At 42.1% G+C, this 14,429-nt stretch overlaps 1 protein-coding gene across 2 annotated transcripts in view; it reads left to right on the top strand.

Annotated features, from left to right (window-relative positions):
• The window catches only part of LOC114645641 (immunoglobulin superfamily member 22-like), a 207,265-nt gene that overhangs the window by 34,636 nt on the left and 158,200 nt on the right, over positions 1-14,429 (top strand). For both annotated transcript variants that reach the window (XM_051923400.1, XM_051923399.1), the window contains exon 4: positions 4,094-4,233. In XM_051923400.1, the coding sequence (XP_051779360.1) occupies positions 4,094-4,233 (140 nt within the window). The remainder of the gene's footprint in view (positions 1-4,093; positions 4,234-14,429) is intronic.

The raw sequence follows: 14,429 nt of genomic DNA, 5'->3' as shown, positions 1-14,429 counted from the left end.
GCCCCTGTGTGACACACGATAGCTGAAAGCTCCATTTGATGGTCTCTAGTGCAAGGAGGCATGGTTTTTTACAGAGTGTATATCTATATATGAAGCTTTATGTCATCTTCTTCTTCATCATCATCTTTTCTCACTTCTATGTTTGGTTGATGTTTTATAGTTTTTTGTGTGATTTTTACTGTCAGATGCCTTTCCTGACACCATGACTCCCCATTTTTCCATCTAAGATATGCATATGTAACATTATTCTCAATAGCCGATTGAATGCATATTCCATCTATTGTATATTCCATAGTAGCAGAGTAAGATTTTAGTATTCAGCCAACAATAACAAGACCCCCTGATTACCACGAGCATATTATTTACACTAAATTAAATCCTGTAGGTTTAGGCATAATAAAATTGGCTACAGATTGCATTACCAGTATGGCTTCAAGACCCTCTCCCTATTGTTATGCCAGTAGTAATTGTGTCCAGGGTCTTGACATTACCTGTATAGGTGAGAGTAGAGACCCCCATTCTCTTTCTTTTTTATCTCTAATGTCATTCTTTACCAGGCCTTGTCCTCTGACCTAACCATCCTGGGTGGTGCCTTTGTTTTGCAGGCTTTTAGTTCCACCTCCCCGATTAACAGAGCCAACCTTAAGGCATCTAAAGTTCTTATGTAGACCCCATTGCTACTGTAATGGTGTCTCCTAAGCAGCCCTAGCAAACTGTGAAAAGCGCAACTGAGACAATATTCTCAGAGAGGCCCACTGCCAAAATAATGGGTGTCATGGTGTGGGCCGACATCGCCTCTGCTGCTGGTGTGGGAGCAGTTTCAGCACTCAGCACTTGCAAATCGAGGAGGTCCCGTCACGCATCATGCACCTTTTCATCAGCAGACCTTCCTATGACATTGCCCATTAGGCAATCGTCAAGTCAGAACAAAATCAGAGGCTGATGACCTGGCATCCTTCACGCAGTCTGAACCCACCAGGGCTACTCAGCTGTTCTGCTTGGATGATCAGCAGTGGCTTTTTCAAGTTTATTTCAGTTAAATCTAACATCTTTTAGCCTTTAAATTATGGCGCCTTTACCCTTTTTTATCATAATTGTCACTTTTGGGAACAGTCCATTATATTCACTCATCCATTGATACATCTATCAATTTCTGAACCTTCATGATGATGATCATTGAGATCCTTAACTTGAAATTTATTATTAATCCATGCTGTGGTCTGCTAGAATAGTGAAGTTAGCTCAGTGGGGGGGGGGGGTCGGGGGGGGGCTCAATGAAGTAGGAAGGTGCAGCTGTGTGACCGGACTGACCCTCTGGACAGGTGCAGGACATTCACAGATCAGCAACCCCATACAACGTCATCCAGCTGAGTTTTGAAGGTCACCAGTGGATGAACGTCCAGCACCCTAAATGACTCTGTCATTGTCATGTCTTGTCCTGTCCCCTGGGTCTCACTTAGTGACCGGTTTAAATATATTAAAGTTTGAGTTTATTCTTATTTGATTTAATAAGGATTATTTACAAAAGAAAAAATATGCTGTATTCCTTAATTTTGAAGCAATTTCATGTGCGTACACATGTTATCTATCTATCTATCTATCTATCTATCTATCTATCTATCTATCTATCTATCTATCTATCTATCTATCTATCTATCTATCTAGTGCCTTTCATATCTATCTATCTATTTTATAGTGCCTTTCATATCTATCTATCTATCATCTATTTTATAGTGCCTTTCATATCTATCTATCTATCTATCTATCTATCTATCTATCTATCTATCTATCTATCTATCTATTTTATAGTGCCTTTCATATCTATCTATCTATCTATCTATCTATCTATCTATCTATCTATCTATCTATCTATCTATCTATCTATCTATCTATCTATCTATCTTATAGTGCCTTTCATATCTATCTATCTATCTATCTATCTATCTATCTATCTATCTATCTATCTATCTATCTATCTATCTATCTATCTATCTATCTATCTTTTTATAGTGCCTTTCATATCTATCTATCTATCTACTGTTTATATAGTGCCTTTCATCTATCTATCTATCTATCTATCTATCTATCTATCTATCTATCTATCTATCTATCTATCTATCTATCTATCTAGTGCCTTTCATATCTATCTATCTATTTTATAGTGCCTTTCATATCTATCTATCTATCTATCTATCTATCTATCTATCTATCTATCTATCTATCTATCTATCTATCTATCTATCTATCTATCTATTTATCTATCTTATAGTGCCTTTCATATCTATCTATCTATCTATCTATCTATCTATCTATCTATCTATCTATCTATCTATCTATCTATCTATCTTTTTATAGTGCCTTTCATATCTATCTATCTATCTACTGTTTATATAGTGCCTTTCATCTATCTATCTATCTATCTATCTATCTATCTATCTATCTATCTATCTATCTATCTATCTATCTATCTATCTATCTATCTAGTGCCTTTCATATCTATCTATCTATTTTATAGTGCCTTTCATATCTATCTATCTATCATCTATTTTATAGTGCCTTTCATATCTATCTGTCTATCTATTTATCTTATATAGTGCATTTCACTCTATCTATCTATCTATCTATCTATCTATCTATCTATCTATCTATCTATCTATCTATCTATCTATCTATCTATCTATTATATAGTGCCTTTCATATCTATCTATCTATCTATCTATCTATCTATCTATCTATCTATCTATCTATCTATCTATCTATCTATCTATCTATCTTATAGTGCCTTTCATATCTATCTATCTATCTATCTATCTATCTATCTATCTATCTATCTATCTATCTATCTATCTATCTATCTATCTATCTATCTATCTATCTATCTATCTTTTTATAGTGCCTTTCATATCTATCTATCTATCTATCTACTGTTTATATAGTGCCTTTCATCTATCTATCTATCTATCTATCTATCTATCTATCTATCTATCTATCTATCTATCTATCTATCTATCTATCTATCTAGTGCCTTTCATATCTATCTATCTATTTTATAGTGCCTTTCATATCTATCTATCTATCATCTATTTTATAGTGCCTTTCATATCTATCTATCTATCTATCTATCTATCTATCTATCTATCTATCTATCTATCTATCTATCTATCTATCTATCTATCTATCTATCTATCTATCTATCTATCATCTATTTTATAGTGCCTTTCATATCTATCTGTCTATCTATTTATCTTATATAGTGCATTTCACTCTATCTATCTATCTATCTATCTATCTATCTATCTATCTATCTATCTATCTATCTATCTATCTATCTATCTATCTATCTATCTATCTATCTATCTATCTATCTGTCTATCTATTATATAGTGCCTTTCATATCTATCTATCTATCTATTATATAGTGCCTTTCATATCTATCTATCTATCTATCTATCTATCTATCTATCTATCTATCTATCTATCTATCTATCTATCTATCTATCTATCTATCTATCTATCTATCTATCTATCTATCTATCTATCTATCTATCTATCTGTCTATCTATGTGGGTTTGGCATTTTCCAACCTTATTTAAGCCTTTATTTCCTAATGGATATTTCCCTGTTGACATAAGGATGGTGTAACAATATTATAATGAAAATATGTACTTAGTAAAACATGAATAATACTTTAGAAACCAATTACTGTGTCTATTGCAGGTTAACATCAGCCTACGGGTGGCACAGTGGTAGCGTTGCTGCCTCCCAGTAATGAGTCTGTGGTTCACATCCCAAGTCCTCCCTCGTGGTATTTGATCCTACAGTCCATGCATTGTTTTTTTATTAGAAATTAATCAGTGTGTTATTTCTGTTTTGTTGAAAAATCTTAATATGCTTAATGAAAATACAATAAATTGTGTTTAATACACAATTAATTTTGATTAAAAATTTTCCTGGTGTGATTAATCGCAATTTATTTTTTTAATTGAACCGCAGCCCTAAAAATAATGAATTTCAGTATTAAACACCAAATAGTAATTCTGTATCTCTTAATTCTTAATTCATGTAAGTAATACACACATTGCTCTTCCTGCAGGAGAACCCAAAGTGTCCTTCAAAGCTCGAGTGAGCGGCAACCCAACCCCAGCGGTGACCTGGAGCAGAGAAAGTGGGAAGCCCATAAAGGAGTCAGCCAAGACCTTCTTTGACAGCAGTAACAAGCAGTACGTCCTCAAGGTAAGGTGCGCTCATCTACAGGAGACCCCACCAGTGAGGCTTAATCAGAGAAGCACTTTATGGCTGAGCGCCGTTTTGGAGGTTGGGTCCACTGACAGATGCTGACATTCTATTTGCAAAAATAACAATAAAATTAGTTTTGCATGCAAACCTGAAATCACTAAAAAGAGTTTTTTGGTGTGGAAAACAGGGGGCATTGCTCAGTAAAGCCATGTTCACACTTCTGGTATGTTTTCTGCAGCTGTGTAATGCAAGTAATCGATAGTACCCTGGTAAATCAAATTCCATTTTATGGCTCACATTCACATCATTGTGAAAGACGTTCTGTTTGTTATGTTTTTTTCTGACAGGCCGCAGATTCTCCATACACAGACACACCACAACAGACTGCTGTGGACATTACAGAGCTTTCTCTGCAGAAACACCACCCCACACTACACTACACAGGGACCCGCCCCCTGCTGTTGCCTAGCAACTCCCTATTCCTGGATGAGGACACTCCCACTCCAAGCACTATGGAGGAATGCACTAAGTATCATTTCTGTCTCCAGCACAACTTTAGGATTGTGATCACCAAGATCCTCATAATTGGCAAAATGGGCACCATACTAATAGAACAACCACAACACACATCTTCACAGCTCAACTGTTGTGATTAGGAGTCATAAACATGGCGGAATGGATGTGCGGGCTCCTAAAAGGGCCATGAACTACTAAGGGTATCCTAAGCATAAGGTCCCACAAATATGCCCACTAGAAGGAAGGGGGGAGGAGTAGGGACACCATCAAACCCCAGGCTAGTCAAGCAAAAGCCAAACATAGAATCTTTAGAAGCAAAAAGATGTATTATTCATAAAAATGCTTTCTCTTAACACCTTGACTGCTGGGCCATTTATTACTCTCTATATATCACTGCTCAAAAAAATTAAAGAGACTCTTTTTTAATCCGAGTATAGCATCAAGTCAATTAAACTTGTGGGCTATTGATCCTGTCAGTTAAGTAGCAGAGGGGCTTGTTAATTAGTTTCAGCTGCTTTGGTGCACTAGAGGGGGCAACAATGAGACGACCCCCAAAACAGGAATGAATGGTTTAATAGGTGGAGGCCACTCACGGTTTTTCCCTCCTCATCTGTTTTGTCACTTGTTTTACATTTGGCTACGGTCAGTGTCACTACTGGGTGCATGAGGCCATACCTGGACCCTACAGAGGTGGCACAGGTAGTCCAACTGCCCCAGGATGGCACATCAATACATGTCATTGCCAGAAGGTTTGCTGTGTCTCACAGCACAGACTTAAGGGCATGGAGGAGATTCCAGGGAGACAGACAGTTACTCTAGGAGAGCTGGACAGGACCCCTTGTAGAAGGTCCTTAACCCATCAGCAGGACCCACCGGTATCTGCTCCTTTGGGCAAAGAGAAACAGGATGAGCACTGATGGAACGTACAAAATGACCTCCAGCAGGCAGGCCACTGGTGTGAATGTTTCTGACCAAACAGACTTTATGAGGGTGGTCTGAGGACCCCGATGTCCTCTAGTGGGCACCGTGGAGCTCGATTGGCATTTGCCATAGGATACCAGAATTGGCAGGTCCACCACTGGCAGGCACCCTGTGCTTTTCACAGATGAGAGCAGGTTCACCCTGAGCACATGTGACAGACATGAAAGGGTCTGGAGTAGCCGTAGAGAACGTTATGTTGCCTGTAACATTGTTTGGTGGTGGGTCAGTGGTGGTCTGGGGAGGCATATCCATAGAGGGACACACAGACCTCTACAGGCTAGGCAACGTCGCCTTGACTGCCATTAGGTATCAGGATGGAATCCTTGGACCCATTGTCAGACCCTATGCTGGTGCAGTGGCTTCTAGGTTCCTCCTGGTGCACGACAATGCCCGGCCTCATGTGGCGATAGGATGAAGGAATTGATCCCATTGACTGGCCCCCACGCTCACCCGCCTGACCTCAATCCAATAGAACACCTCTGGGTGGGACATTATATTTTGGTCCATCCGACACCTCAGACTGTCCAGGAGCTCAGTGATGCCCTGGTCCAGATCTGGGAGGAGATCCCCCAGGACACTATCCGTCGTCTCATTAGGACGTTGTCAGGCATGCCTACAAGTGGGGGGTTTGACCATACAATCTACTGAGTATGATTTGGAGTTGCTGCAATGAAATTTCGGCAAACTGGACTCGCCTGCCTGCCGCATCATTTTTTCCCTTTGATTTTTGTGTTGTCTTTGAATTCAGCCCTCTCTCTGTCGGTTGATTTTTTTCATTGCCATCCTTTCATTCCTAACACATCACCATATCAGTCCATAGCAGTAGAGATAGCCGGCAGGATCTTTTTTCCCATAGAGATCTGATTTGTTTTCAAAGTGGTCCTTTCATTTTTTTGAGCATCCATTTTCCAACTCGCTGAATCCGAACACAGGGTCACGGGGGTCTGCTGGAGCCAATCCCAGCCAACACAGGGCACAAGGCAGGAACCAATCCCGGGCAGGGTGCCAACCCACCGCAGGACACACACAGTTTATATAAAATCCAACTTCTGTCTGTCTGTCTGTCTGTCTGTCCACTTTTCATGAGTGAACTACTTAACGGATATAGATCAGGTTTTTTTCTGGAATTTGCTAGAACATTCTAGATGATTTTGCAACTTCTCTCATTGAGCTAAGAATCATAGTTCGCAGGCAGGAGCAATATATTCGTGCTTATCCGAGACAGCTTACCTAGAGATACCTGTTTATTTATTGATTTTTAAAGTTTGTCCTGTTTCACTACTATGTGGGTGAAGCCAAGCAGAACAGCTAGTATGATACATAATGAAGTCTATCAAAAGTCGTAAAAAATGTTTTATTATCAATAGTAGCTCAGTCAACAATGTAAAGACACTTAATTACTTGATATTCATCAACATTTGAATGAGAGTCCTATAAGCATGGCACCTCACAGAGTGCAGGCAAAGAAGCACACGTGCCGCATAATATAATGCGTTTCTTGGCATTGGCCCCACTTGTTGCACACAATACATTTGGTAGTCGGCCACTGATTGCCGTCATTGGGTGACAGAAAGTCCATATAGTGCCGTCCTCACAGTCGTGACAAGCTGGATGCCTTGTGATGAAGAAGAGGCTTTGGCGTAGCGATGTGCGTCAATTTCAGAGCCTACAGATTCCACAATCACCCAGCTGACTATCACGACCTCGGTCACTGCCAGTATCATCAAAATATTCATCCTGCAACAAATTTAGTTCTTTTTGACTGTTTCACTACAGACTTGCTACTTTCCGCAAGCTGCTGCGACAAAACAAAATTCCAATAGATAGCAGCACTGTAGCTTGTGACTGAGATGCGCTGGCAAAGCTCACTGCGTCTACAGTGGTTGTATACTGAGTACAGGTTCTCTCGAATGCTGAGTCGTGACAGGCTCAGTGACATATGACTTAACTTGTACCTCGAATTCAAAGTGTTAACAAGAGAGTGTCATGAACTAGGAGATCCTAAGCATGTAAGCCCAAAACGTGTAACTTGTAAGCCAAAAAAACACCTTGAACAAGAAAGAAATGTCCCAATAAAGTAACAAACGCTACTCAAGAAGAGGGATGACCATAAACCCCCAGCTTGTGTACAAAAGGGCAAAAAAAGAATCTTAATCCTTAAACCGCAGGAACCAGCTGTAGTCAGTTCCCAATGCAATTTTCCAGCATGCCAGAGCCGAGTACAATCTGCAACATACATTCACTGAACTCTTTAACCAGCTAAAGTTGTTTCCCAGTGCAATTTGCCAGCACACTGGAGCCAAGTATATTTGGCAACGTATATTCATTGAACGCCGCAACCGGCTATAGTCGCTTCCCAGAGCAATTTGCCAGCATGCTGGAACTGATCAGTCCGTGCTGTATATTCGTTGAGCAGCCAGCTCATGACCACTGGCGCCCCCTGCAGCACTGCAGCATCACTGTCACTGGGATTGAGCCGCTGCACTAGACTAGCCTGCAGGCATCAGCGCTTACCTTTGTGTGCTTATGTGCAGCCAGTTCAAGTGTAGTCAGCACAGTGATTTACTGAATTTCATCAATGGTGTCAGTGGCACCTTCTTCATATGACAATAGATTGTTGCAGTAGTTTTTTTCAGTAGTTTTTACAGTTCATTGGCAGTGTGTAAAATGATCAGTGTTGCAGTGAGTGATGGTCTTTGCATGAAAAAAAAAAGTGTTCCATTAAAATTTCATATTTTCTTTGTGAATTGTGATGTTTACTTAAAAAGTGCAGCAAAAAAATATTTGGCGTCCAGGGGTGCATTAACCCCTAAGTACGTGGCAGTTTAAGGGTTAATAATACAGGACTTACTGTGTGTGAAAAAAATCAAAACACATGTCTTTCTCATAGGACAGCAGTTCTCAAACTGTGGGGCACGCCCCCCTAGAGTAACAAAAAGGGGGCGCAAATGTTGCCATATGTATCGTAATTTCGCTATTCGTAGGGAAGTTTTAAACTTGTAGCGGTGTATCGGCAGCAAAAAATATAGGAATAAATTTTATTAGGGTTTCAAAAAAACACGATTAAAACTGTTATGAAAACTCGGGTTGCAAATACTTAAAGGTTAAGAAACGCTGTCATAGGACATCCTCACACTGTGTTTAAGATTAGAGTTGTGAGAGGGTCATCTAATTTATGAGTGATGAAGACTGTGTTATAGTGGGCATGTCACGCCAGACCTTCCTCTGAGTTTTTGTGGTGTAAAGCATATGACAGGGTGCCTCAAGAGGAGCTGAGGTATTGTATGAGGAAGTCAGGAGTGGCAGAGAAGTACGTAAGAGTGGTACAGAATATGTTCGAGGGAAATGTGACAGTGGTGAGGTCTGCGGTAGGAGTGACGGAGGTGGGATTACATCAGGGATCGGCTCTGAGCCCTTTCTTATTTTCAATGGTGATGGACAGGTTGACAAACAAGATTAGACAGGAGTCCCCGTGGACTATGATGTTTCCTGAAGACATTGTGATCTGTAGCGATAGTAGGGAGCAGGTTGAGGAGACCCTGGAAAGGTGGAGATATGCTCTATAGAGGAGAGGAATGAGGTTCAATAGGACCACCACTATGATGTTTGCTGATGACATTGTGATCTGTAGCGATAGTAGAGAACAGGTTGAGGAGACCCTGGACAGGTGGAGATATGCTCTGTCGAGGAGAGGAATGAAGGTCAGTAGGACCACCAAGACAGAATACGTGTGTGAATGAGAGGGAGGTCAGTGGAATGATGAGGATGCATGGAGTAGAGTTGGCGAAGGTGGATGAGTTTAAATACTTGGGATCAACAGTACAGAGTAATGGGGATTGTGGAAGAGAGGTGAAGAAGAGAGTGCAGTCAGGGTGGAATGGGTGGAGAAGAGTGTCAGGAGTGATTTGTGACAGACGGGTTTCAGCAAGAGTGAAAGGGAAGGTCTACAGGACGGTAGTGAGACCAGCTATGTTATATGGGCTGGAGACGGTGGCACTGACCAGAAAGCAGGAGACAGAGCTGGAGGTGGCAGAGTTAATGATGTTAAGATTTGCACTGGGTGTGATGAGGATGGACAGGATTAGAAATTAGGACATTAGAGGGTCAGCTCAAGTGGGACTGTTGGGAGACAAAGTCAGAGAGGCGAGATTGTGTTGGTTTGGACATGTGCAGAGGAGAGATGCTGAGTATAAAGGATGCTAAAGACAGAGCTGCCGAAAAAGAGGAAGGCCTAAAAGAAGGTTAATGGATGTGGCGTGAGAGGACATGCAGGTGATGGGTGTTACAGAACAAGATGACAAGGACAAGGATAAGATGATCTGCTATGGTGACCCCTAACGGGAGCAGCTGAAAAAAGAAGAGAATCATGTGACGTAAACATGCAATCCAATTGGCATTCCAGTGGAGCTTTTGAATCGAAAAGCTCTGCAACCCTTCTCAAAAACTGACATGGTTACCCAGAATTCCAGGTCATTTAAGCTGCTTGTTTTAACAGTCCAATGCCATGCTGACACACCTTAAGAGTTTTTTATCTTTCTTTGAAGCACTCATCACCCTTAGACTTTCTATACGTAAGGATGGAGATTGATCACAAATCAAAAGCCTGATGAGATGGCTTTACTGTACTTCCACTGGTAGCTGGTACAAACATAGTGCACTGATTTGGTGGGCAGTCTCACCATCGCCTATAATCTGACCCATGATCATGGCTTGATGGTACACGGTCAGCTGCTGTAATACCAAAGCTGTTTTCCAGAGGAGGAAGGCCACCTCAGATTAGGGAAGTCAATTCCCATCCCATCTACGTCACACTCAGCCTTTGAACTCGTTGAGAGAGTGGAATGGATCGATCCTATTGGGTCCAGATGCAGACCTCCACTCTGTCAGGGAGCCAATCAAATTGCAAACATCTGATGACGTTTACCAGCGTTTCCATTACACGTCAGTGATGTTACATGATACGCCCACTCTTTTGTGTCTGTTTCACTTCAAGACGTATCGCACACGTCGTTTTCATTAAACATCCTAACCCTCTGGTTAAGGTTAGGGTTGTGGGGTGGTCTTCTGACTCAAGAGTTGTGAGGACTATCAAGTAGGCGTGTCTTGCAGTGGGCGTGTCATGCAATTTGAGTGTCTCTCAGGTAACGACTCCACTCCTCGAGTTTCCATTGTGTAAACCGATGTGATACAAACATACAATCCATGTCTCAGCAGAGCCCGGAGCGTTTGCAGCATAGACTTGTCTTGATCAATCAGCTCATGCTATCTGAATTAACTCATGCCATCTGGTTCAGTAACTCTAACACAGAATGAAAAAAAATGTGCCAGCATGTTGTTAGACTTGCACACTTAAAAAAAAATCATCCGTTGGTAACGGCACGTTCAGAACACGCTCGAGTAATTTGAGAGGAGCCAACGCTGATTGATGCGTTACGAAGAAAGGCAAATTTCCTGCACTTTTCAATTCGCATTGATCGCACACTTGCAAATGACTCTTGTGGGAGCCGATGGTTTCTCCAGCAAATCCGCCCTGAAGCCTTTGATTATTCCTGCTCAAAGGAGTGTGATTATGTTCCAGGTATGTCTGGGGGGTCACACAGTTTGGACTCTCAGTATTGCATTACATGATGACACATGAAAGCCTCGATGGGGGCTCAGCTTCTCTCTCTTTGTAGTCTGATCTGACAGACGCTCCTGGCAATTAATGAATCTCATTCAGCCGAACGACAGCTTCTGGAAATCTGAGGAGTTTAGACACTTCAAATGAAACGCATCAAAACGGCAATATCAAAGAACCACCTGGGCACAAATTGAGATGGACAGGAACAGAAACTGCCGGATCATCCAGCATCCAGCACGTTCACCATGTACTGAGGTGACCTGTAACTGATTGCAGTTTGAAAAGCAGGACAAAAAGCAATCATAATAATAATAATAATCTTCTTCTTCTTCTTTTGGCTGCTCCCGTTAGGGGTCACCACAGCGGAATCTGTCCTCTGCATCTTGTTCTGTTACACCCATCACCTGCATGTCCTCTCTCCCCACATTCATAAACCTTCTCTTAGGCCTTCCTCTTCTCCTCTTCCCTGGCAGCTCTATCCTTAGCACCCTTCTCCCAATATACCCAGCATCTCTCCTCTGCACATGTCCAAACCAACCCAATCTCGCCTCTCTGACTTTGTCTCCCCACCGTCCAACCTGAGCTGACCTTCTAATGTCCTCATTTCTAATCCTCTCCATCCCTCATCACACCCAATGCAAATCTTAGCATCTTTCACTCTGCCACCTCCAGCTCTGTCTCCTGCTTTCTGGTCAGTGCCACCGTCTCCAACCCATATAACATAGCTGGTCTCACTACCGTCCTGTAGACCTTCCCTTTCACTCTTGCTGATATCCATCTGTCACAAATCACTCCTGACACTCTTCTCCACCCATTCCACCCTGCCTGCACTCTCTTCTTCACCTCTCTTCCACAATCCCCATTACCCTGTACTGTTGATCCCAAGTATTTAAACTCATCCACCTTCACCAACTCTAACTCCTTGCATCCTCACCTTTTCACTGACCTCCCTCTCATTCACACACATGTATTCTGTCGTGGTGGTCCTATTGAACCTCATTCCTCTCCTCTATAGAGCAGATCTCCACCTCTCCAGGATCTCCTCAACCTGCTCCCTACTATCACTACAGATCACAATGTCATCAGCAAACATCATAGTCCACGGGGACTCCTGTCTAATCTCGTCTGTCAACCTGTCCATCACCATTGCAAATAAGCAAGTGCTCAAAGCAGATCCCTGATGTAATCCCACCTCCATCACTCCTACCGCAGACCTCACCACTGTCACACTTCCCTTGTACATATCTTGTACCACTCTCACATACTTCTCTGCCACTCCCGACTTCCTCATACAATACCACAGCCCCTTTCGAGGCACCCTGCCATATGCTTTCTCCAGGTCCACAAAGACACAATGCAACTCCTTCTGACCTTCTCTATACTTCTCCATCAACACCATCAGTGCAAACATCTCATCCGTGGTGCTCTTTCCTGCCATGAAATCATACTGCTGCTCATAATAATAATAATAATGATATAAAGTGATTTTTCACTGCTCAAAGCACCTCAGTGAGTAGTGTGCCACATCAGCCACCGTTAATGTATAGCACCCATTTGGATGATACAACAGCAGCCACTTATTGTGCCAGGACGCTCATCACACATGAGCCATTAAGTGGTAAAGGGTGAGAGAGATTGCCAATTAGATACAGGGATAGTTAGGGCGGTCCAAAATGACTAGGCCATGGTGGGTAATTTAGCCAGGACATCGGGGTATACCTTTCTGTTTACGAAGGGACCACAGAGAGTCAGGACCTCGGTTTTATGTCTCATGCAAAGGATAGCACAATTTTTACAGCACAGTGTCGCATGGGGTGAGGCAATACAGATCCAAATTCACACCACAGGGTAAGTGCCCCCTGCTGGCCTCACCAACATCTCTTCCAGCAGCCACCCAAGCTTATCCTAGATGGTCTCCTATCCAAGTACTGGCTGGGCCCAAACCTGCTTAGGTTCAGGTGGACGACCGCTTCTGAGGTGCAGGTGGAATGGCTGCTGGTGTTTTGCTTTGTGTTCAAATTTTGAAAGAAATACAAAAACCCCAACAATTTGAAGCCAACTTTAGAACACCCATTTCCAAAAAAAGTTGGGACGCCGCTTTGTCCTGCTCCACCTCGTCTGACAACTTTTCTCTGTTACAGATGACACTGGTATCTAGTGTGTATTTAGTGAAGACGCTAACTGAGGACCTGTAAGGTGTTTATTTCTCAGACCACACATGCTGATATCCTTCTCCTCTTATGCAGTTGTCCATTTCGACCTTCCCCTTCTTGTTTCTATACCAGTTAGATCCAGTTGGCCCTCTTCTCTCAAGACAGTAATGGACAGCTTTGTACAAAATCTTCAGTTTCTTGACAGTTTAACACAAGGAGTAACCTTCATTCCTCAATAGACTGACACATTTCTTGAGAAAGCTGATTTGTTTTGGCCATTTGTGAACCCAGAACTGAACTTTAGGAATGCCAGAACCTTTGTGAACAGAATAACAGGTGTCAGGGCCAGAGCCACTGCCACGGGGAGGCATCCATGGCACTTGTCAGGGGCCCAGATAGTGGGAGGCTCACTAAAGCTGCAGCAAATGAAAAGGAAATCCCTGCAGTGTTCAGATCAGGTCAGCATCACAAAAGACCAAGTCGTCTTATTGAGTCTCACGGATCTGATGCGGAAGCAGATGATCGGGAATCCCAAGATCCAGAAGTAAAATTCAGAAGAGGCACATTTCACATTACGATGGATTCCTTCATTTCAGAATTGTCCGGTCATTTTGAAAGCCTAAACAACATATGTCGCCATTTTAAACTTCAGGAGCATGAGCACGGAGAAGCTCTCAGCCTCTTGTGCAAATTTAGATGCAAAATATTCAAAGGATCTGTCAGATCATTTGAAAGATGAGGCGATTCACATCAAGAACGTGATTGTGGTTTGGGAGCTCTTGATCTCTTGAATGCGATATACTCTCTTGGATTGGAGGGAATGTTTGGAGAACTTTGTGTGGCTTTACGTTGTCTTCCTGTGTCTGTATGTGAAGGGGAAAGATCATTCAGTAAGTTAGCGTTCTACTATGAGACAGGAAAGA

This window comes from Erpetoichthys calabaricus, chromosome 2 (genome assembly GCF_900747795.2).
Source record: "Erpetoichthys calabaricus chromosome 2, fErpCal1.3, whole genome shotgun sequence".
NCBI classification, from domain to species: domain Eukaryota; kingdom Metazoa; phylum Chordata; class Cladistia; order Polypteriformes; family Polypteridae; genus Erpetoichthys; species Erpetoichthys calabaricus.
Note: the sequence above shows the minus strand (reverse complement) of the source record. Positions and strands in the feature narration are given on the sequence as shown.